This window comes from Enoplosus armatus, chromosome 22, assembly GCF_043641665.1.
Source record: "Enoplosus armatus isolate fEnoArm2 chromosome 22, fEnoArm2.hap1, whole genome shotgun sequence".
NCBI classification, from domain to species: Eukaryota; Metazoa; Chordata; class Actinopteri; order Centrarchiformes; family Enoplosidae; genus Enoplosus; species Enoplosus armatus.
The window spans coordinates 6,969,695-6,995,000 of NC_092201.1; the positions used below are offsets into that span (position 1 = coordinate 6,969,695).

The following is a 25,306-nucleotide window of genomic DNA, read 5'->3' on the forward strand; positions in this document are numbered from 1 at the left end:
TCAAACGCTACGTGGGGGTCTCTGAAGCTCATGGGTCCTCCTGTTGCGTCCCTTCTTATTTTCCTGCATCCGTCTCCATTTGGCCGTGTGCTGGCTGCTCGCCCGAGACCCCCCCGCAGCCTGAGAGCCAGCCGCGCTGCCCTGCCCCTTTTGGCCGGTTTGTGTCTTCTGGTTGTTCTTAGGCACCTGGCCACTCAACATACCCAGATTTGGTTGAGCTTTCTGGGTATTCTGGCCCCGTGCTGGCTCTTCTGCTGTTGGAGCTCCAGCCTGGAGCCATGGCCTGCTTTGTGGTGGACTGGCTTGCTGCTTCTGGGTGTTGGGAGCTTTAGGCCGTAATGCAGAGCTGGTACCGCCGGTGCTGTCAGGTTTACCCTGACCGTTCCCGTTAGGTGTCTTCACCCTTTTCTGTTTGCGCTCTTTCTTCCAAACTCGATCGCAAAACTCCTCCACGCTGTTGAGGTCTGGGTGGTCCAAGAGAGACAGAAAGTCTCGATACCACAGCCTGTGCTTGGCAGTGTGACCTACCCCGCCTCCTGCACCGGGAAGTCCGGGTAGGATGTCACCCAGTCTCTGGGTGGGGATGACCTGGAGGTTGAGGCGCAGTAGGGGCTGGATAAACCCGTGTTCGACAGCCTGGCAGTGGTAGATACCGGTGTCAGACTGGGTCAGACGGCGAATGAGCAGGCCCTGGTCTGTACGGACCACCCTGTCATCTAGCTTGATCTGAAAAAAGACACAAAGAGAAAGATATAAAGATAAATACAGAAAAGAAATTCTAGCAGACAAACAGGTGTGTTCCTGTCTGGACTGGAGTTTTGAGCGGAAGGGGACTTTCAAGTTTTCAAGGCCCCATTCCATAAATCTGGAGGGATGACATTTGGTTTTATCCAAAGGTTCAGTACAAGCTAAGGCGACAACAGCACTGTGTAAAAAATGCATCCACATCACTGATATGAAAGGGACTATTGTATTGACGTGAAAGAAATATATAAGATATGATGCGTATAAAATATATAATAATTGCTGTAATAGCTTTCAAGAGAGGTAAAATAATATATAAACTAAATAATATTATAACCTGCTGAGCAGTGGTTTGCATCTGATAAGCCTTAAAATTCACGGATCTGTTACTCAAACTGGATTTCTTCGTCTCACCGGTACCTAAAAACACACGCCCTGAACACCCAGTTAGACAAATACAGTGAAAGTAGAAAGTCAAGCAGAAGTTATTGGTTACATCATAGGGTCAAAAGTCAGTCTAAACAGCCACACCCCAAGGTTACCACCCTTTTTAAGTCACTGAGGTTAAAGGTCAACAGGGTCAGAGGTCATTACATGATAACACAGAGCAGGAAAGGTGTAGCCTTTGGCAGAGAGATGATGTTTTGTTTGCAGCAATTTAATTAGTGTGAAATGGAGCTAAAGTCCAAATCGGGGTGTTTAGGTTTTTGCATTTCTGTAGCCTGCTTTAAAGAGGCAAATCAGAAATAACGAGAGAAACATACACACCTCGTGCTTGCGATCGTCGTTGGGCTTCTGCAGCTGCCAGTAAATGAGCGCTCTCTGAGACTTGGGGCTGCACTCCAGGAACATGCTGCTGTTCTCCACGCCGTACACACTCCGGTCCTCCACGCTGCCTCCTACGCCGTCCGTGTCCTCTGCTCAAACCAGAACGCACACAGACAGGGGCATGAGTGGGAAGAAGAGGAGAGAGCGTAGTTGTACATACGAGTGTGTGTGTGTGTGTGTGTGTGGTCATTAAGGTAAGGTACCATGATGCTGAAGATCTGAGCACTGGGAGAGTGGGTCTCCGTTTCTGATGTCCTGTCGTCTGGTTCGCCTGTGAAGAGAGCCACAATGTTAATGGCTGTAGTGGAAACATACTTGGATGTACTGGCAATTTAAGCAACACATGTTCTACAAAATAGACCAGAAATGCACTTATCATGTTCTGCTCTCTGTACTGTTTCATTTCAACCACTAGGGGGCAATGTTACCCAATACTATGCCACATTTAAGGGCTAGAGAGTGGGTATTTATTCTATCTTCACTCCACTGTTAAATCACATAAGTGAAAAAACGAAACCCTGGCAGAATGTAAGAAACATAAACCTGCCGAGCAATGAAACAACGTGCTTCATCGCCTTCTGATGAGCCGTTATTATGAAACTCACACAGTATTGTTTCACCCTCGAAATCTCTTGTAAAAGCAGCCCCACTCTTTGTCCTCTTGATATGAAAGTCCACGATGTCATTCAGTTTTTCTACTGTGAAGGCGAGGCGTTTTTCATAGCCTGGCTTTACTGACTAACTGCATATGTGTCTCCCCTGTTTCTAGTTGTCATGGTCATGTTTAAAACCTCTGACGGGTGCTGTAAAAATCAAAGCGGGGAGAGCGGTAGGGTAAGCCAAAGGTGAGGTGTGGGTTGGAAAGATGGAAATAAAGTAGGTAGATGAAAAAAGTAAAAAAGAAACAGATGGAGTGAAATGGTCGGTATATATGGCCACTAACATCCCTCCTTCCTCACTCCCGTGTGTCATACACATTTGGACGCTCGCGTCTCTCTGTGTCTTTCTCACACATGTCCCTCCTTTGTACGTTTCCTGGGCTAACATTCCTGTCTTTTTTGGCTGTCTGAGCACGTGCGGAGTTTGGGTGTCTGGTTCTCATTCTGGGAGGGAAAATATTTGCAATGTAGAGGAGGGCTGAGAGGAGCAGGTCCTGGCCTTAACCACGGGGTGTGCCACCTCCTCTGTAACCTTGCCAAGCTGGAGTATACCCACTGGCCTACTTCTGCTGGTGTGAGAAGTTCTGGATGAATGAGATGCAGGGGTGTAATGCTATGTGTGTGAGGGCTGTAGTGGTCAGCCTAATCCCGCTGGATGCTGCAGAGGGTAATTTGAGGGTGTGTATGTTCGTACCTCCTGGCTGCAGTCAGACAGCTCCTGTTGGCTATAATTTAGTGTGTGTGTGCTTGTGTAGATGTATATTCATGTGTGTCTCTTTATGTCTGTGTGTGTGTTCATCTTGGCTGATGGGATCACAACTCAGAACAACTGTCGCTGGCAGAAGTTATAACCCAGGTTGCTGGATTGTACCTCCTGGAATGCATTCTTAACCTGTGTGTGTGTGCGTGTGTGTGTGTGTGTGTGTGTGTGTGTGTGTGTGTGTGTGTGTGTGTTTAACAACTTTGTTTTGACTCCAGATTACTTCCATGTTTAGATGTTTTGGCATGTACTGCGTATCCATGTACATTTTAGATTCACAGAACCTGCTAATAGGCCAGTGGAGGTCTAAGAATAATAAATAATAATAAATTGAGATGCCCTTGAGGAAAGCATTTAAAGCCAATTGCCAAAGCAGACTGCAGGAGTTCTGATAACTCCCAGGTGTGACGACATTAATACAAAGGCAGGATGTTGCTGAGAAGAAGCATGCAGGCTCAGCAAACCCTCTGAGGATAAATAAAGGTCAATGATTTGTTTGGTGTGTGCATGCTCCTACCTCTTGGCGGTAGGAAAGTATCTCGAGCACTCGGTGCCGTCCCAGGCGCAATAAGGGTCTCTGGCCAGGCAACACTCAGCGCAAGCTTTCCCATACACCTCGCAACGGTGCAAAGACATCTGTGATACACCCAGGGCCGAGCCAAGGTACAGCTGTTGCTGTGGGAGCAGAAGAAAGAGTGAGGATGTAAAAGTTTAATATTCCTGCGTGGCTCAGCTGGAAAGGTTCTTGTAATAAGAAGGTGCTTGTGGGTTTGGTTCTCAGTAGGCACGTTACATATCTTTGTTTTTGGATATCAGTGTTTGCTTAAAGGCCCAGAAGTTCTCACTTTTTGTTTAACTTGAGCTTGTAGCCCTGTCAACAACTTCTGGATAAATTATTATGTGTGAAAACAAGTCTTTACCTGCTTGGTGGACAGCTCCATAGCGGTAATAGGAGTCGGCTCCTGCACAAAACAAATACAGCTGCTTTACTACCACATCTATGGACACTGTGTATTTTTATAGGCATCGGCTTCATAAATTGTTGTTAGCACTCAGTTTTCAATGTCATACCCTAAAGACGGTCATCTCTTCCAGCACCACCTCTTCCAGGTCATGCCAGCTCTCCCTGGGAATCGTCACCACCTTCAGCACTGTGCCCATGTCTGAAAGATTATACACATTCAGATACAGTACATGTGTATACAAGTCTGTTTTGATCATGTATGAAGAATCTAATAAAGGTGAAGTTGGATTCTGGTGCATTATCAGTGCTCATACTGCAGAAAGAGGACCTTGTTTACTGTATAGTAATCAAAGTATTCTTGCAGTAGTGAACAAAACACCTTTTGAGTGCATAGGGACAAACAATCCAGATTAAAATTTGTTTAACTGACTTTTTTAGTGAAAATAAACAGTCAACCTTAAATAGCATTTAACTGTGTTCAACCTCAGTTAAATAATTTTTCAAAATGTCGTTATGTCTAAGACAGAAAAAGTTTTTTTTAGTGGACTAGTCTGGCATGAAAAATGACAAAAGACTAACTGTACCTGTCCCAATGAACATGACATCATACTGTCCGTCCTCTGCCTCCACTCTGTCCACCACCAGCTGGGAGAACTGGTAGTCCACATCTGTCCGCACCATGATGGGACGCCCGCCTATCGGGTGCACTGGGTTGTACATGGCTGGGTGACCCCTGGCGAAGGTGATGACGTCATCAGGGAGGTCCTTGGTGGAGTCGAATCCTCCAAATGTCTTGCTGGGGCACTGAGAATCAGACCAAAATGGCAGGCAGGTAAGTTTTAGACGATTGACAGCGTATGATTAATGTTTTTTTATCTAATTTCTTTATAGTATTATAAAGAAATTTGCATTTGTGGACAATTGTTTATGTGGAGACTCACAGTGCCAGGGCGGGGGTAGGGCACCCTCCCTTGGAAAGGCACCCACTGGTAGTTGGGTCCATCTCTGTGGGCGTAGGGACCCAGGAAAACCCTCCTGATGTCTGCCATGTTGTACATACACACCGCTGAGCCTTTAAAGATGTTACTGTGGAGAAAGAGAGAGAGAAACGTAGAAGGGGTGAGAAATAAAAAGAGTTTAAGGATGAAGAGAGGGAGGGAGAGGGCGGTGAAATAAGATGACAGAGACAAACAAAAGGGATTCATAAACGATCGGTCACAAGACAGGGATTAGGAGCTTGTGAAATACTGAAGACAGACAACAAAATGACCCTTCATCGTACAAAGACGGAGGGAAGCAAGGTTGTCATTACCTAAGTACAGGAATGACAGATTGGAACTTCACTCTGATTGCTTCCAGCCTCTTGAGAACAGACAGGAATTTGGGCGCACCACCAACAAAACAGGAGACCTGGTTCAGAAGATATTTGAAATCCCCTCCAATATTTTGCGAGCACTTGCTCGAGCCAGATGGGTGGATTTAGCTTTCACTCGCCAGACGAGGTCCGAAGCAGGAAAGGTCAATCAATCATGCAAAAAAAGGGGGAATGATGTGGATTTTATTTCAATTCATGCTCTGTCCCAGGTCGTCCAGAAGACAGCAATTTGAGCTGCGACTCATTAAAGTGGAGACTTTGGGAGTTTCACAGGAATATTCCAAGATATATATTCCAAAAGAGTTATAAAATATTCCTGTGGAGATTGTGACAAAGTAAACTGCTTGTTTCAATCTCTGAACACCATAAAGTCCATTAGCCTCTGGCCACATGTTTCACAATTTTATAGATTTGTAATTATTTGCCTGTAGGTTAGGTGTTGAAAAATCTTCTCAAGTTCATTCAACAGCTTTTTGTCACTTTTTACAGATGGCAGATTTTTTATTTGGACAGCAAGTCTCCGACAGGAACCAAATGCTTCGATAAGATTCGGGGACGTCCTTTGTCTCGCTGACTGCAATGGGAAGTTGTATCAGACTAATTAGGGATGTGGCTGGCATACACACAGCCAACAGTACTCACTAAGGCGTGGAAGATGAATGGATTAGCATTTGAAAATGTTAATTACAGAGAAATTCAATTAACTCCAGGGGCAAAAAAAGACACTCCAATATCTGTGCTTAAGAAGAAGGGCGAACATGTGTTTGTGCAGATACACACAGTCGAGAGAGAGGCACACAAATTCAGTCAACCCCATAAAAAAGCACATACACACACACAAAAATAGGGGCACAATCAAACATTGATCTGTTGGTGGCAGCGTCTTTGTGCCTCATTAAGCAGAGGTATTAAAAGCGGGTCCCTCTGAATGTCTGCTCTATTCATCTCTGAAAACTGGCCACTTAGAAAACCAATTAAACCACTCTAATTCCTCAATGCCCCATAATTGAATTTTAAAGCGTGCATGTGTGCATGTGTGCGAGTCCAGGCACACATGTGGGTATGTAGGTGTACACCCACCACGACCTCTTGCTTTGAATACATTCCAGAAAGCTGAGAAAAGCCATACGGGCCCAGTGATGCAAGCCGCCTGTCAGTGTACGTTAGCTTGCGCCGCCGTTCTATTCAGTCTGTCTTATCATTAGTGGTGATTGATGGTGAAGTGTTTGTCCTCCTTTCAAAGCGAGTCAGAGACACTACTGGACACAAAATACCCCCGCCTGCTTCCCAAATGCAAATTCATCATCATCATGATAAGTGCCACCATCTGTGCCATTTCAGCTCACTTATCTGCCTTGCCCCATACCTTCACCCCTCCGCATGCTTCAATAGAGCCACACCCGGCCTCTGAATCATCCATTCAAAGCTGGGGTGGCGGCCAGGGGAGAGGCGTGCGTTCCTGCTGAGTGAATATCATGTTTCTCTCGCTCCCCCCTGCACCATAATCTAATTTCCCTACAAGCCTCTGCCAAGGTTTCAGTGAAAAGGGGGACAGGTAGCGGGGAACTGGGGAATCAGCGAAAAGCAAAGTCTCCAGCCTGAGACGTGGGGAGGGGAACCATATGAGGGGAAGGCAACCGTAAGACACCTGTAAGTGGATTACAGGGACGGGGAGCGCTGTCTGGGAATTTGATGGGGGCACGCTTAGTTGCTCGCAGTCTGCCGTGTCATTTAAAATGGTTAGGAAATTACAGATAAAGGGACGGAATAAAGGATGTGAAAAGGAAGAATTCTTGAAAGGAAATATGAAGCGTGTGTGTTTTTCAAATACAGAGGAAATAACTTGTCCAGGACTGTTGCCCGTTGAATATATATCAGCTCCTTCTGATCTCCTAGCAACAAATCAACAAAACAAATATGATACTACCAGCGTCTGTCAAGCTATTTGAGAATTTGAGCCTTTGCACACACATTTTGGAGGTCATCATGGGAAAAGATCTATACCTGGATGTGGTGAATACAGCGTAGATAACTGGATTCTTTGGGTCCTTGGAGCTCATGAGAAAAACGTCCTCTGAAAATACAAAGCAAGAATGGGTGAAGGTGAGGTATTTCAACAGCATTTTAAAGAGTCTGTGAGGTCAACTTTTCTTCATACAAAAATAAAGAATACACACTCACGTAGCTCATCAAAGTGTGTATCAATGCCGTTGACCCCGGGCACTGAACACATTAGCCGGGCCTTGAGGAAAGTGGTCCACTTGTTCACCAGACTCCTGTGACCTCCCATGTCATTCTGTACACACACAAAAAAACCTCAATATATTTCTGTAGTTATTTCTCTAAGACCATGCAGATATGTAAGAAGAAGCGTGTCCATTCCTTATGAATAAACTGTGATAAGGACTTTGTTTGTTTGTGTGTGTTGTTACCTTACACAGTTGTCCTATCCTGGCGATGGTAGCCTTGCCAGTGTGCTCTCCGTCCATGGCGTTCTCTTTGAAAAACAGGAAGATCTTGTCGTCTTCAGGGTTGTCACTTTCTGGGATCAAGTTAACACCTATGAACCTGGGGTCTAGAGGAAAAAAAGAAAAATGAATAAAGCACAGAAAAAGTATGCAGTAAAATATGCATATTTGTTTATACACACTTGAATCACACACACCCCTACGATCCAAACTCTGCCCCAATGACAATCCTTTCACCCCTATTTTACACCTCTGAAACCAATCCCCCATGATATTCTCCAGTCACGGCTCAGTAATAATAGCCATTCACTTTACACCCTGGTGTTACAGTATCTGACTTTAGCCCAAGCGAGCGCTTCAAGTCCAAATCCCACATAACCCCTGTCTCTAGACCACATCCTGACAAACACACATGGCTCTGATTGTCCCGGGTAACACTTGAATAAATTTATCTCGACTTTAAGCGTAAGAGGAAATCAAAGCTAAACTGGGTGAGCCGAGGCCTTAGGGCTGGGATATCTCTTGACTTGAAGGGGGCAGAAGGACTGAGGAAAAGTGGCCGCAGTCACTGAGGCGTCGTCACGCGTAAAACGAGCCTGTGTCTAAAAGCTCAGGGGTTAGCTGCAGAGAAACAAGCAGTGCCATGTTACGCCTCCGTGGCCATTCAGGATATAGAATAGCTGTGAAAAAGACGAGTGTGGCCAAAGTGGGGAGCAGATTTATAAGCGCTGTGCAGGTGTGAGACCTCTGGTATGAATCATGTGTACCCCACGCGCTTTATACCTCTACTCAATACCTAAATTCAATGTTGCATGCGCTCGCAAAAACAGGCTTCTGCCAACCATTGAGGTCATACAATTCATTACATTTATTTCTCAACAAAAGGCTACTTTATTCAGTAGAGGTTTAATCCAACCTCAATATTGAGTGAGAGGGCATTAAAGGGTGAAGAGATGTGTAAATAAATTTCTTGAATCAAGACCAGCAAAGCCAAAGCTACCGTTTAACCCTAAATCCTTTTTAGAATCGACTGCTATTAAGGATTCATTCCCAAGTTTCTCTCTTGTTACATTTGAGTACCATGTAACCTTGTTGATAAGGGCTCAATAGAATATCCCCATCCCAGTAATCCATGCAATTACAATCCCCCCTTTGTGGAGACAGAGTTGGATTTTGCCGAGCCGAATGGATACAATCCCCGGGCGTATTTGTTTGAACAAGGTGAAAGATCGATGGGGATTAACGCGGTAACAATGACTCCTCCCTTTTAAATCGCTCTTTATTAATATGTCAAAGGAATCAGCACTGCAGAGAGCAGTGTTTGTGATTTTTGATGGTGCCGGGGGAAGGGGGGCTGGTTGAGGGGGAACTGAGAGGAATTTGACTCCACTACAGGAAAACAGCTGAGAGCGGATTAGTTCTGTGGGAAAGAAGGAAAAAAGGGATGGCACAGCTTGAGGGAAAGGTTCAAACTGACCTTTTGTGGCTCCCTAAGTCCTCCGCGGTGCCGAAAGATAGCCAGACAGACTGAACAGTCAATAACCCTTACTGCTGCGCTAATCTTACTAGCAGAGGCAAATCCAGTGACTTTGTGAATGGGCTCTGATATCTGATGTCTGCACATGAATGGAAATGATTGCAGACTTGAGGCTTGTGAGAGAATTTAATGCTCCATAGTCCACTGAAAAGCTCAATGGTATTCTTTCTTCAAAACTGGTCAATAACAATGGTTTGCTTCCACCTTCTTCTGAATAGTTGAGGTTTATGTAGGCCACGAGCGTCTAATTTTACTTTAACTGTAAGGTTTGTTGGAGTTTGTGAGGTTTGAAAATGTATGGTATCTAGTTTTTGCAGTCTGAACACTATTAGCTTCCATGGCCTCTTAAAAACCCGGGAAAGGCAACATATTTGAGTAGAGTACAGTGACAAAACCCAGTGTAAAACAGTATGATATTAAATTACACTTGTAGATCTCTAGGAGAATACAAACAACTTGTTTTTTTCCATGAAGAAAAACTAGATCGTACAAAACACAGATTAACTTTTTTCAGGAAAATAAATTCCTTTGGGAGAATTTTTTTTTTTGACCGTTGTTTTTCACATGCTTTTTTTTTTTTTTTACCATTCAGCCATCTTGAATCATGCTGCTCTGTTCTGATTGGGTGATGATCTCCCAGGGTACGGAAAATAGCGAAGTCCCTTCCCATGAAATCAGCAGATGTGCCAGAGTACAGCTCTCCATCTGCCAGTGAGAAAAGTATAGTTAGGAACAAATGACCAGTTCTGATATGAATGAGCACTTCCTGGAACTAATCAAGGCAGAGATCAAACTCACCAATCAGAAGTGAGGCAGAGAGCATTTTGGGGTCGTAGGGGCTTTTCCCGCGGCCGTTCTCGAAATGGGAGGCCAGTCGAAAGATGTTGTCCTGTGGAGGAAAGGGTCAAAGTTCAAAATGAGGCCAGTGAAAGCCACATTAAGCCTGGTTAAAGGTATATTTTTAGGCTGTGTTTCAAATTACACCAAATTCTCGTTACAGCACACAGGTTTTGGGATGGGATGCACCAGCCAGACAGGAGCGATAAGACATGTTTTACACTGCTGGCTTGTTCTGCTTTGGTTACAGGGCAACAATAGTTTCTGCAATTATGAGACAAAAAGTAATAATGGGGAATAAAGTTGGGTCATGCAGCAAAAGCACAACTCCCCCTTAGACTCTTTGAATATATTAAGACAAAAGTCACAAAAGAGAGACCCAATTTACACAGTTTTCTTTAAATCAATTACCGACAACACTTCTTTAATCTCAAGTGAACTCATGCAGGGTCTGCTATACTGAAAACCTGCATGGTGCAAACAGTCATTCCACTCCCCATTGTCGGACTGCAGAGCCCATGCTGGTACATTGATTAACCTGTGGACCTTTATCAAGATGACTGATTAAACTTTAATGCCGGGGAGAGGTCGTTTAATTTCCGACAGGCTGAAGTCGAACCATGTAGTGACCACTTTTTTTCCACTTATTCACACAAAAGAAAACACTGATGAGAAGACCATCAATGAAAGGAATGATTACTGCTGTGCTGGACACAACAATGTGTGTGTGTGTGTGTGTGAGACCATATACTAGTGCTGTAAGGGGAAACAATATTGGACTTTCTCTCTCATTAGTTTACTATAGCACTGGTGGCACATTTCACGACTCATTACTGAATGCTCAATTGAGATGTAAATGACCTTTTGCATATATATAACTGATTAAACATGTAGAAAAAACCCAGCAACATTTGGTGAACCAACATTAATGCACCGAAAATTAATTACCTCTGCCCTCTTGCCCATTTCCAGAAAAGAGCAGATGGGGTGGAAGGCTCCTGTGCCACAGATGTACAGGTGGGTCTGGTTGTAGGGCTGGAGGACCCGGATGAAGTTATTACACTCTTTCTGGAAAAGGAATGAGACAAAGCACATCAAAACCCCAACCAATGTATAAGTTTATACAGTGAAACATACAGCTGGCAAAGAGATTAAAATACATTTTGAGTATGTAATACAGTCTGTGTTTATGTAGTAATCCTACCAGTGTAGTGTATTATATAGCCTTGTAAAGTATGTGAAACTTGTGGGGGTTTTATGAAAGAGATTGCATATGTTAGCATTAACCTCCAAAAAGCCAACTCCCTCCCCCATATCATAAAGTTTGAGTTAAGTTTTATCCTTCATGAAACTAATGCTGACACTTTTAATGAAAGCCCTGACGTGATTCAATTGAAAATAGAGACTAATAGAAAGCAGAGAATAATGGAGAATAGGGAAAAGCTCTGCTGGAATTCCCTTTAACGCAGGGACTTTCCAGTTGGTTTGGAAAAGACTTACTGTTTGAAACTGAGTCTCCTTCAAGGAAATCCCACCTGTAAGTCAAATCAGGCAAATCTACCTCAGATCTTTAATGATCCATGTGTTTGAATTTACTGAGGGTATTTAGGTTGGCTCTCCAGCACATGCTGCTAGTCCCAGTGGTGTGAGACTGTTTATTAGAGTGCTAATCAATGGGATTGGTTAATGTGGGAGGGTTATTAGCAGCCTCGAGGAGTTGACTGGGCACATGTGTTTAAGAGATTAGACTGTGGTTTGCCTTATTATAAATACATGCTGAATATCCGCCTAACAAATAAGTATTTGCTTGGGGATTTGGAAACACAGCACACTCATCACATCGCATGCAGACAGCCAAATTATCTTTCTTTCTTCCTCCCTTTAACACATGTATCTCTTCAGGCTTCTAAACCTCACTGACATTTCAGTTGGATGATTTGATGAAGTCCCTCGTATGAGACATAAATGAATACGGGGCTTCGCTGAGTTCAGGTTTGAGTGCTGACATTTTCCAGTGCAACACCAAATTGACTCTGGGACCACACACTGCAAACCTTTTCCAAAAAAACAGAATTTCCTGCTATTATTCAAAAAGGCAAAAACGCGTGTTTAAGCTCTGACTCTTTCTCCTCCTCAGTAATTTGCTTGAAGGAATAGTTGGACATTTTGAGAAATATGCTTAGTCACTTTCTTGCTGAGACTTAGATGAGAAGATATATGTACCTTCCATATAAAGCTGGAGGTAGAAGCCTGTTGGCTCGCATTAGCATTAACAATGAAAACGGGGAAACAGCTATCCTGGCTCTGTGCGAAGGTAACAAAATATGCCTACCAGCAAATTCATTTAATCCGTTTTACGGGGGTTATGTGCAAGACTATATCTTGGCTGGGTGAAGTGACATTCTGGCAAGTCACTGCACCCAATCAGCAGAGTGTGTTACCTTTGGAAAGAGCCAGGCTAGCTGTTTCCAGTCTTTATGCTAAGCTATGCTAACTAGGTGCCAGCTACAGCTTCAAATTGAACGTACAGACATGTGTGGTATCAACCTTCTCGTTTAACTCGCAGGAAAGCAAATAAGCATATTTCCCCAAATGTCCCAAAACTATGTCTTTAATATGGAATCTGATTTTATCTTTATGTCAAAATCACTGTTGCTCAATATGTTAATGTTATTGTAATACACATCATGTTACACTGTAGCGTGCTAGTAGTTTCTAACTGACCGGGGTTCATTCAAGCACTCAACACATGTCAACTGCGCATGTTATCATTAACCCACTGCCCCAACAACGTGGGCACATTTCAGCCAGAACTATTGCTGAGTTCACAGAGGAAACTAAACTTGCATGATGTCTTGTGGCTGACCTCAACCCTCCACGTCTCCGTGTCTATGCAACTTTGTACTGTAACTTAATGACTTTACCCTCTGTGTTTCCTACTGTTGAACTGCGGGAACACATGTGCCCCCACATCATTCTCACACCCTTATTATATGCATTTCACCAACTCCTATAATCCCCCCCCTGTTTAGGATTTTACATGGCTGTCTTCAAGTTAGACTCATTAGCTATGTGGTAGGTAGGTGGCACCTAAACACTGACAGACGTTAGTTACGCAAGTCACTCAAACATGCGGCCTTGTCTTGCCCTCAGGTGAAAAATGGTCTCCCTGATCACAAACCATGTCATTATGTGGAAACCACAACACCCGCAGAGGATAAATGAGTCATTATGGGATAAAAATTAATGACTCTCTCTGGACTGGGTATTGATGATGACTTTCCATGGGAGACTGGGTGGACAGATTTGTATGTGGGCTTAAATATATTTGGATGAGTTGAGTGAATTTTGAGATAATGCTGAGGTCTCTAATTGAATATGGAAAATGCATTGGACATGTAGGATAACTTTGGTCTATTATTTTTGCTTTAATATCTGTACTAGGCAGTTCTACAAAATTGTGAATCCACACTCCAGTATCTGAACCCTTTGTTCACTGAATCAAATGCAACGACCTGGGCAATGTTACACAATTATCCTGCCAAGGAGAATGATACAGCCATCAGGCATTTTGGAGGGGGGCAGCTGTTACATTTGTTCAGCGGCTGTAAATTGTGGTTTGGAGAAATGCATCACTTTGGGAGCTCTGAATGCTTTAGTAATGTCCTAATCAAGGCCTCTCCATGCTGCACTCCGTCTCTGCTCTCACCGCCTCATTTTCAAGGGTAAACATTTTCACAGCACGCAAATACCTCATCATTGTGTTTTGTGCCAGTCTGTGCTGCCAGAACACATTCTCTTTCCACAGTGTGAGGGAGCGAAGGTGTAGTGTTGCCCGTGTGGTTGCGACTTTGTTTGTGCGAGAAGCCCTAAAAGCTGGCGGTGAGTTAGACCCCCAGTAAAAACCTCTGTGATTTAAAAGCACAAGGTAATTCTAGATAATCCTAAAACCCTGCAGCCGCTGCACTCCAGACTCATCCAGCCATGAAATTAAGATCAGATACAACACGGAGAGGGCTCTCTCCAAACAGCAACACAAAGATAACACACACTAACACCGCCGTGCACACAAACAAAGCTGGTGGCATATAGTATGTGTTCAGCAAACTTGTGCAGAACGGCACATGTGAGCTAACACACTGCGCCAGATAACGAGAACTCAAACAATACGCTCCCACATAAATATGCACATGTGCGCACACTCTGGGGCACATACATAAACATACTCCCAACAGCAGCAAATAACCTCAGAGGTAATGCGTCATTGTTCTCGTGCTATTGAGACACTGTGTACACCTTACTGTCACCGAACATCTGTCGTACAGTGTGTTTAGTTGTGGGTGCCAGTGTGCAGTGTGCCAGAGGTGAGAGGGAACATGGCTACCGTACTATCATTTTTATCTGGCTGATTTCCTTCCTCAACAGTGCTCTTGTACTTGTACGGGTGCTGGATCCAGGCAACTTCTTCTACGCTGTGTTGTTGCCAGCAAGAAATGTGAGGAATCAAGTGGAACTATGCAGGACAGCCGTATAATTTGTGAAACAGAAGCAAAAATTGTAGGGAATAGCTCAAATGACGATCCCATCATGAATGTGGACTTACCCCGAGGTCTTTCCCTGCCCACTTGCATTCATCCCTCTTAGAGGGGGTGGCAGGCCACGCAATCTGTGCAAATGAGAGAAAGACAAAGTCATACTATGCTGGAGGTGGAGAGGAGAGATTCACATGTTTTCAGGGGAGGGAAGGCAGTGAAGGCAGTGAGTCAATGCAGTGAATCACAGGAAATCAAGATTTGAGTAATTCCAGGAGAATGACTTTGGATTTGTCATATTCTATATTCACAATTCCTAGTTTACTCACTTCCCTCTTTCCCTCTATATCCCTGGTCATACCATCAGTGTTGCGTGTAAATAAAATAAATAAAGGGTGGCCTTTCAAACAGTAAAACAAAAGCTGAGAAGAAAAAGGGTTTAGGTGACAGGTGAATGAATATGAGGAGAAACAGACTGAATTTAAAAATGTACCATGTTTATGTGAAATTGAATAAGATAAAGAATATAGGAATACGTAGGAATAATACTGTCTGTATTGCACCTGCTGTGTCGATGTAGACATTTTATATAGTCTAAATGTGAGTTCTGGTTCAAATTATATATTTCTACAGTTCAAATCCTGAACATATGGTTGTGCTTTACACTTCAAATATGAAGAGAAAGCAGATTTTTGCTACTTTGTTTTGGAAGAGATAGGATTTACTGTGAAATAAATGATGGCTTTGTACTGTCCTTAAGGCAAATCCATCTGTGGCCCCTGGTGTCACGTGAATTATAAACACACATGGTGGGTACGAGTGTGCATATGTGAGCTGTAATGAGGAAGGGAATGATTATATTGGGGGTGATTTTTGCTGGTGGCCACACAGATGTGGACAGACAAAGGGAATGTATGCATACGCATGTACATGCATTATTATGTCCATACAATACGCACACATTCCTCATTCTATTCCTAGACTTTATCTCCTCTCTAGATCAGCTGAGTTTTCCTCTCTTGGGAATCTGCGTTGCACATTTCAGGGTAATTACATTAGATTTGCTTAATCACTGTTTTTTGGTCTTTATCTCATAATGACGCAAAGATCAGAACAAAAGAGCGAAAAAGGGGGGAAAAAAATACACATCCGAGCCAAGGGCAAAAATAATTCAGAGACACACTCTCTCTCTCTCTCTCTCTCTCTGCATTGACTATGTATTTTTCAGCACTTTCATTCCCCTGCTCAGCTTTCTGCAGCCTGCAGGCAAATCTGTCAGTCTTGTGTGCCTATGATAGCAGCCCGAATCAGATAAAAAGACTGTTAACCTAGTCCAGGTGGAGTAATGGAATTACGGACAGCCCTGTCTGGACCAAGACAGACAGAGGGAGGGATGAAGAGAGGGGAGAAAGAGATGGACTGTAATGGACTCCAGAGGGAGCAGCAGGAAGAGAAGAGAAGAGAGGAGCTCAAATAACACCTCGCAACCTGGACCGAAAGAACATGACTGCATTCAACTCTCACACAAACCTATAAAATGAACTCAAACTAGCTAAATTAAGAGTACATCTGAATTCTACCTGTTTGTTGTCTCTGTTGATGTTGACGAGGTCGAATGAGAAGATGTGGTCCTCTGCTCCGACCAGTAGTCTCCCTCGCTCCTCATCCAATAGGAAAGTGTCGTAGCTCGAGCTGTTGGCCAAGCCGTTGAAGGTGATGAGGTTACTGGACTCTAACATCTCTGGAAGAGAAGGAGAAGAAAGAGCTGGTGTTGATCGTGTATGGGACAATGTATGGGAGTGGCTGACAAAAGACTGAAAGATCGATAAACGAACAGTTTGAAAATGAGGAAACAAACCCCACATTTATATAGTACAAAAAAACACAGCAAAAGTTGTAGTTAGCTGAAGTTAATAAACTAAAAATGTGGACTATGAGGAATAGTGTAAAAAAACGTAACCTTTTAGATTAAATATTGTATGAAAGCACATTTATTCATACTTAAAAAATATAAGTCAGTATCGCCAAAGTTGAATGTAAGTGTAGTGAAAGTGTGTCAAAGAAAAGAATATTCGTGCTTCCCCAATCAAGATGCCCTGTTGTATGAAATTAGTAATTTAGCACTTTTTTCATGTTTCCTTCATTGCTTTTCCACACACACATTTGCACACACTTACATACAAACACAGTCAGTCAGGTATAGCGTGAGACATTTGAAGTGAAGAACACAGCATGTCCCAATCAGGGACACGGTTCAGTCTGTTCAGCCGTGTGATTGGTTGAATAATTCATATGGAGTCAGGGCCAGAGGAGACACTGTGTGTAAGTAAGTAATGTGCGAGTGTGTGGCATGTAGTTGTAAATGGGTTATTATGTAAATCAACATTGAAGAGCGTGTGACTGCACATGGATTTCTGCACAGTGTTGCATTCAGGTGTACAAAGTCCTTAAGTATATATATATATATATATATATATATAAATGAAAACCTGCACCAGACTTTGCGGTTAACGTTTAACCACCAAAGATGAGCGCCATCAACTGACATTATATTAACAAAGAACCACCTTCCTGAGACCAAGTTAACCCCTTGATTGAATTTTGTTGCCAAAGCACATAAGACAAAACAGTTCATTTATTTTGGTTATAGTGTAACCAGTAAAGCTTCAATCATCAAGTGAATCTATGAAGGATGCAGAATATCCATCTTCCTTCTGTCTGTATCAAAAATAGAACTGAAACAATTGGTCGATTATTTGATTTGTTGATCAACAGAAAATGAATCGGCAACCATTTCGATGATTGATTAATCGCTTCGGTCAATTATCACGTAAAAATAGCAAAGACTAGATTCTCTAGTTCCAGCTTCCAGTTTCTCTGTTTCATATCATTGTAAATTAAATATACTTATTTAACATATTTATATGTGGGTAATTTGAGTTTTGAGAAATTGTAACAGGCCTTTTTCACTATTTTCCAACATTTTGTAGACTAAGAAAATAATCAAATTATAGAAGAAAATAAGCCATAGATTAAACAATAATCAAAATGTTAGTTGCAGCCCTAATTAAAACAGTATTAAACCACCACTAATACTACTTGTAAATAAAGACACTTAATTAGTTACTTTTCTTTCCTCTCACATCATCTTAATTGCTATATTTCTATTATGGAGAGCCCAAGTTGATAAAATGCCTATAAAAATATCTGTCTTTAATTATAATTAAGCAATGGAATATCTTTAGCTAATTGAACAGTTAATGTGCAATTTGTCAATCATGAGAAGCCAATTTTTGTTCATACAGTGTAGGTTCCTCTACGATATTATGATAATAACAGTAACATTAGGTTTACAAGTGAGTGAATAGAAATTGAATTAACCCCTTAACCATCTGCCTCTGGTTGGTCCACTGGACACATAACATGTGCTCTATATTTGCACCACAGGTACAGTCTTCTAATACATCAGCCTCACTATCACACCACATCATCCATCATCATCAGTGTCACCATATAGCATGGACACACGCAGGCACACTATATAGAAACCAGTACAAGCCCACATACACAAACACATATATACTGTATATATACACACACACACACACACACACACACAGTCCGATGGATCTCCCTGCTCTCCCCACAAAGCTCTGATTGACGGGCTGCTATAGGAGCCATCTGCGCCCACTCGCAGTGTGTAAGATCTTGGACATCTGTGTCTACATAAAAGAGGGGATTGATGGAAGGGGAGATGGAGGAAGTGGTGTGTCAGCCATGTCTGTGTATCGAGTACCAGTGGGGTGGATGAGGACTGTGAGAGGGAGTGGTCGTCACCTAATAAAGACGGTTGCAGCTCATCTGCGTCAGTCGGATTTCGGTTTGAGGCTAAGTTTGAGGCTAAGTTAATGGAGTGGGTGGGTGTGGGCATGAATGGAGGTCTGTGGATGTGTGTTTGTGTGAGAATTTGTAGTGTACCACAGATGGGTTGAGCGTATGTGTGTGGGTTTCAGTGTGTGTAGGTATTTTTTTTTTTTTTCTACACTGACCCTTCCATGCACACCAACATCCTGGCATTCACATTTATACACACTCGTAAGTCTGCTGCCACAGGAAAGCAATGCTACAATACTCAAATTATCATGACAAGATATTAAATATGAAGTTAAGAAGTGTCAGAGCCATTTCGTTATCATGTGGTAGCCAATCAGACAGCCCCTTATTCTCAGTTTAGCAATCAGACATGACATCGCAGTCAGGAATGAGTTAGAGGAGGGAAGTAAGGAAATGTGATTTCCAGTCGACAAAACGCCAGAGGAGATCCTCCTGTGTTTCAACTATGAAGTAATGGAAAAAGAAATGGACGTGGCAGAAAGCCAAGGTAGGCATAAAAATGGGAATGAAATGGAAAAATAAATAGTTTTAGAGTATTGAAACCTTAGAAACAAATAAAAAGGGAAGAAAAGAATGGCAGACCCAAGGACAAACAGTCAATAGAAGATGCACAAACCAGAGGACAAACAACAATATCCTCTGCCCTGTTTCCACTTTGGAGAGATAACTCCTCTTCACCGCCATCTTGGCTTGATATGTAACAACCTGTATCATCTGAAAGTGAGAGCCTGGAGCTGAACCCAGGAGCCGGGAATGTGGTCCAAAATGGCAGCTTCCGAGGTCCGTCACGAAAGGTTTCCCCCAGATGGACCAGAGAAGAAAAACACACGCATATTTCAACACGTGGCGATCTCTGACAAAGACATGCTGGCCTGCACACACAAATACACACAGAGAGGCTTTATCTGAGCCGGGATCTACTGTGGTTTGGAGAATTGGAGTAACTGGGCGTGAGCACCTAAGGGCCTCCAACCTAAACACAGACCTGCTCGTTTGGAAATGAAAGCATGGGCAGATACGGCACAGCTCATACAAAATATAGTAACCAAGCAAAAGACAAGCATACACACATTCAGCTAACATATACACAGAATAACACACACACACACACACACACACACACACACACACACACACACACACACACACACACACACAGGCAAAGCAGGTTAAATGTGAAATGCGCTCTGTTTCTAAAAGGCACACAAGTACACTCCCTTAAACTGGCATGCATATTATATTCATATTGACCTAAATGTTTACAACACATCACTCTCCCTGAACACACACACGCACACACGCACACACACACACACACTCACACACACTTCTTCCCAGACTAAGTTGTAATCCAATCAGAATTTCTGCTTATGCAGCATGAACTAGTGGAACAGTGAGCGCACTCAGCAGCTTCCACCTCTAACACACTCCCTGGCCCCGGACCCCCCAGCACACACACGCACACACACACCTCTCCTGTATGTGTGTGCATACACATGCCACGTGCCCCCTCACCACACACAGTCTGCTTACACTAGCCACTGGATACACAGACACATTTAAACATATACTCGTGTGTGCATATGCATTCCACTCACCTCACACACGCATACATACACACACATGGCTACACACACTCTGATCAGCCTCCGCTTCCCACTTCCATCCCACTTTCTCTTGTTACACACATCCTCTGTCTGCTCTTTTTCACTCACACATTCTGTCTTTTACACATTAAAGTAGACACATGCAGACACAGTGGCCGATGCAAACATCCACAGACATACATGCAAACACATGCACACACACACATGCAAATATGTAGACACTCCTGCGTGCATCCAAACATATGGTGTAATCATTGCTTTGTAGTTTAGTGTTAACATATAACTGAAATATGGAAGTTTTTAGTTTTATCATGTTAAACTACATATTTATATATAAGAACTAACTACACTGAGGTTATATGTCTTCATTTTCATATTCACTCCATGCACAAACACACACACACAGTATACTCAAGGACACCCCTTAAAACAGGCAAGCAATTCATTCAAATAAATTATCATTTGTCCCTCTGCCATACTCCATTATGGAAAATAACCTGGCTCTTGTCTTAAAAGCCCCAGGAAAAAAAGAGCTACATTCAAAATTCAAGTGCAATTGTCTGTGGAGTACTCTTCACTCCCCCATTCTCCAAACAGGCAGGCGTTTTAGACGCCTACATGCCACGCAATAGCGGAATAATGAAACCACATGAAAGAAAGGCGACAGGGCATTAAATTATGTTTATCTGAATGTGTGTATGCACCGCTGTGTGAGTGTGTGTTTGAGTGACATGAAACATAAAAGCCTGACAGAGGAAAACACTTGACTGAGATTCAACAGATGGATAATATTCCATTAAACTAATGCAACTTTTCAAGTGTTTCTGTTGCTCATATATACAGTGAGGGCTCAACAAGAGGAGAGGGGGTTTTCAATATGTAAAAAAGTGTTTGAATGACACATTTTACTTGTTAATTTCCTGTTGTTGACACAGCTTTCTTTTTCTTCGGCAGTTGGCAGAAGGTATGTGACTTAGATCCAATAGGTGTGTTTCTGTGGTTTGTCAGAGTGTGTCTGTGTATTACTAAATAACTACTCCACTGACAGGCAGGGGGGGAAAAAAGACAGTTTGAAAAGAAAATGGCAGCTCAAAAATAACTGGTGCAGAGAATTACGCATGTTTATCTTTTAAATACAAGGCTAGCTTTAGAAAACCAAAGACACACAGTTCTGTAATATCTCCAGTGGTTTGGTCTGGCACATCAGTCTCTCTGTCTTTCCCAACCCTGCCTCCGAATGCTTTCTTTTTTCTCTGTGTGTGGCGCGGCGTACGTTTTGCTGCTCTCATGATGGCCTCGGCCGCAAAACACAGGTGTCCGGAAAAAAAAAGGCGAAATGGCCGCCCCGTGGAAATTTGCTGAGAGCTTTGCTTAACAAAGTGTTCAAATATTATCCTAAGCTCAAGGATATCCACACATGCCTCAAAAGTTCACCTCCCCGCTCTTTCTCTCTCGCTCCCTCTCTCTCTCTTTCTAAGCACAGTAGCAGGTGTGGGTTGGTTTCCATGGTGACTGTCTGTATAACACAACCTGGGCCATTGGATTTCTCATTCAGGTGCTGTTGAGTGACAGCTCTGACAGGAAATGTGCTCCCTTAAACACAGTGCCGTGAACTCTGTGACTAAGAAGAGCTCCCATGTGTGTTTAAATCCAAAAGAACGGAGAACGTGTGCATGAACAAAGTGTGTGCTGATTCATTCATCACAACCACACTAAATATGTGAGAAGTTTGCTGTTGAAGCCATACTGATATTACTATGCACAAAGAATGAGTGTTTTCTTTTATTACAGCTTTGAAAAATACAGTTTCAGTTGAAATAGAAACTTAATTTTCTACTTTTCAACCAAAGTGACTCATAGCCATAATTCATAGTCAAGTACTGTATCTTATGGGACATTTTAATACCATATTATGCCTCGTGAATATGAGTATGTTCAACCATAGGATATGTATCAGAGGGACTAACAAGGAAAAGGTGACCACATCCCAAACCACACAGAATCTATATGAGTAGTCTAAGTATGTGTTGAATTTCACCATGCAGCACCATTCATCTCTCTCAACCCAAATGCTAGACTTCCTCGTCACCGCACCACATTCCTGTTCTCCCTCGAGAGAGAGAGAGAGAGAGAGAGAGAGAGAGAGAGAGAGAGAGAGAGAGAGAGAGAGAGAGAGAAAGAGAGTGAGGAGGGATACTGAATACAAGAGCAGAGTATACTAGAAGGGCTGACGAGAGGAAAAGCAGAAAAGGCAACATCAAGAAAGATACAAAAAAATAGAAATCAGGGATAAGGCAGAAACAGAAATGCACACATGTAACAAAAAGCGGTTGAATATGGAACCATTTCATTAGTGTGTGTCTCCGCCTGTCATTGGACGGCTGGACCACAGAGAGCGGTTTTTCCACCAGCGCTGTGACCACAGACGGCTAGAGGCCTGGCCATGCCTACCGCAGAAAGCCCACTCACACACCACTAAATGCTCACGTATAACCAGGCTGCTCAGCCTCTCTGGTTCTTATTAATTCTAAGGAAAACACACACAGACACACTTGCAAATATACACATTTGCTTTTGTATGCAAATGCAGTCACCAACACAAAGTTGTTTGAACAGGCAAAATGTGGCATTTGTATCCACACACACACACACACACACACAGAGACACACAACTCACAATATCACTCCTGTGCAAAGCTGTGCAGAGAGAGAGAGATAGTGATATCGCGAGGCAGTTTGATGGATGGACTTTGAGAGGAACCAGGCTGTGGTTAGCGTGGTCATGTCTGGAGCCACTGCCTGTTAGTGCAGCCTGTCAGCTGTACCGTGTAGCTGAATGTCAGCTCTGCCATTTTATTAGAAATTAATGAGGCAAGGCTACAGATCATGAAATGTGTCCCAGGCAAACTGTGACAGCAAACACACTGAAGCGACGGAGACACCCGAACACAAATCCACAGGCACAGATGCACATTTCAGACCTAACCCGTGATTTAAGGATCTCATGTATCAAAATACGGTTTCATTAAAGTGTCTATATTTCATGAAATGCATCTGGACTGGAAAATGATAATCAATAAAACAAAAAGTATTAAAATGTCAAGATTTATGTTTGGAATTTCCAAATTTGGCAATATAAAATACAACATTTGAGCCAAATTGTTTTCAAAATCCTCCTCATTATATCTCATGCTGCTTCTGTTATGCATGACAGGAAGACAAGAGATAACAAGTCTAAGGGAAAGAAAGAAAATAATTACACCACAGCAAACTGAGATTTTAAGGGACTGGTATTTCAAGCTGACCTTCAATTCTGACATTAAAAACAATTAGAGTGGAAGAGTTGGATTAAAATTGCTAGCAGTGTCTATAATTATTATAAATCACTGCACATCCTTAGCAACATCAATCCTGTGAAAAAGAAACTACTTTCTCTTCTCATTTAACATTTCTGTTTGTCTGCCACTCCCTTCCTTTCTTCGTCTGTGTGTCCGTCTGTTGTCCGTCAGTCCTTTAGTCTGTCTTTCTGCAGAGATGTCCCCCTCATTTGTAACTTGACTCTGTTCAGATTGAATGGTGCACCCTTTCTCCATCTGACTGACAAAACTTAGCAGGTGGCGGGACCCATTCATACCCGCGGTTCAGCAATCTGCACCACGCTGTAACCCAAGCCTTCATCCCAAACACAGATGCAAAGGCGCAGGATATTTTTCCCGTGTGCATGTCCATACAGCCCTTATGTACACACAGACAAAAAATGTACACTGAACAAACACAACTGGTGTGTACACACATTAATCTTCGAGCAAACACACACTGCGCGGACACTACCTCCTATTGTGGCCTATGAGCACACATTGTTTTCGATAATCATTTTCGTGAAAATAAAATTTTCTAAAGCAAATAGCACTGTGATTAGGGAACGTTTTATGATCACTGGGGAAATACGTGACATTCCAAAACACATGCCAAGTTGTAAAGCAAACTACAGACACATGCAATCGAAAGGCCATAAAACTCACAAATTACACCCGCCTATTTTGCCACATGAGGTACAATAATGTAATCTAATCCCTCCTCGCGCATTCCTGTATTAGTTTAAATTACATGCAATAAGATAAGTTAGTTACAATATGAAACAATCTATGATAACGAACAAACTCGGCCTCTTCCTGCATTAGCAGGCAAGTGTAAAACTGCTACGGAAAAGTGACCGATTTTTCTGTGACTTGATGAATGGCTTTTTTATTTTGCAAGTGCGTTTGAGTCATTGCACAATTATCTGCGGGGCAATGACTGTCCACATAAATACACACTCACACACACTTCATTATACCATCTTTCAGCCTGAGGACTCGGGTGATGCGAGCTTACCAAACACTGTGGTCAGGTGTGTGAGTCAGTTACGGAAATGTATTCGGATGTAACATAGAGGCATAGTTGAAAAGCAAACCACTACAAAACATTGGCTTCTACTATTGGAATGTGGCCGTGTGGGAGAAAACATGAGGGTAATGTGTGTGTGTGTGTGTGTGTGCAAATAGAGTTGAAAAGAAGGATAGCCAAAAGATATGTAACAACTGAGCTGCAATCAAAGAGACCAGCAAAAAAAAAAAAAATGACAAACACACACAGACATACACACCGCCTACTTGAAGATTGTACTTAGGGTCTGCTGTGTTGTGGTTCCTTGAGATGCGACTGAGCCGCAGGGGGGGGGGGTAGCAAGAAAAGAACGATGAGAAAGAGAGAGAGAGGGAGGTGGAGGCAGACATCTCCAAAGTTGGCGCATTGGGAGAACACCTTGTAATTATCTACATCCGCTCTGTCAGCCCCAGCCCGCAGAATGGACGGATACAACAGAGAGAAACAGCAAGCAAGAGAGAGAGAGAGAGACTCATTCACATATAAAAGAATGAATAAGATACACTGATAAACCAACGCACACGCAAACACCCACAAACATACAAACAGTACATATTTTCATAGGCAGGCACGCCCACACACAAACACACATGGACACACTCACACAGACGGGCTTATTATGGGGCTGAGTCCAGACTGCGTTGAGTGCGGTTCCACACCAAGTGTCTATTTTGAA

General features: G+C 42.8%; 1 protein-coding gene across 1 annotated transcript in view; it reads right to left on the reverse strand.

Annotated features, from left to right (window-relative positions):
* sema3aa (sema domain, immunoglobulin domain (Ig), short basic domain, secreted, (semaphorin) 3Aa) overlaps positions 1–25,306 on the reverse strand; it is a 29,427-nt gene continuing 4,121 nt past the window's right edge. The window contains exons 2-17 of the mRNA XM_070929006.1: positions 16,285–16,445; positions 14,776–14,838; positions 11,121–11,240; positions 10,134–10,224; positions 9,921–10,040; positions 7,763–7,905; positions 7,512–7,626; positions 7,335–7,404; positions 4,897–5,041; positions 4,540–4,759; positions 4,063–4,154; positions 3,912–3,953; positions 3,509–3,666; positions 1,776–1,843; positions 1,513–1,661; positions 1–726 (exon numbers count right to left, since the gene is read on the reverse strand). Of these exons, the coding sequence (XP_070785107.1) occupies positions 1–726; positions 1,513–1,661; positions 1,776–1,843; positions 3,509–3,666; positions 3,912–3,953; positions 4,063–4,154; positions 4,540–4,759; positions 4,897–5,041; positions 7,335–7,404; positions 7,512–7,626; positions 7,763–7,905; positions 9,921–10,040; positions 10,134–10,224; positions 11,121–11,240; positions 14,776–14,838; positions 16,285–16,445 (2,483 nt within the window). The remainder of the gene's footprint in view (positions 727–1,512; positions 1,662–1,775; positions 1,844–3,508; positions 3,667–3,911; positions 3,954–4,062; positions 4,155–4,539; positions 4,760–4,896; positions 5,042–7,334; positions 7,405–7,511; positions 7,627–7,762; positions 7,906–9,920; positions 10,041–10,133; positions 10,225–11,120; positions 11,241–14,775; positions 14,839–16,284; positions 16,446–25,306) is intronic.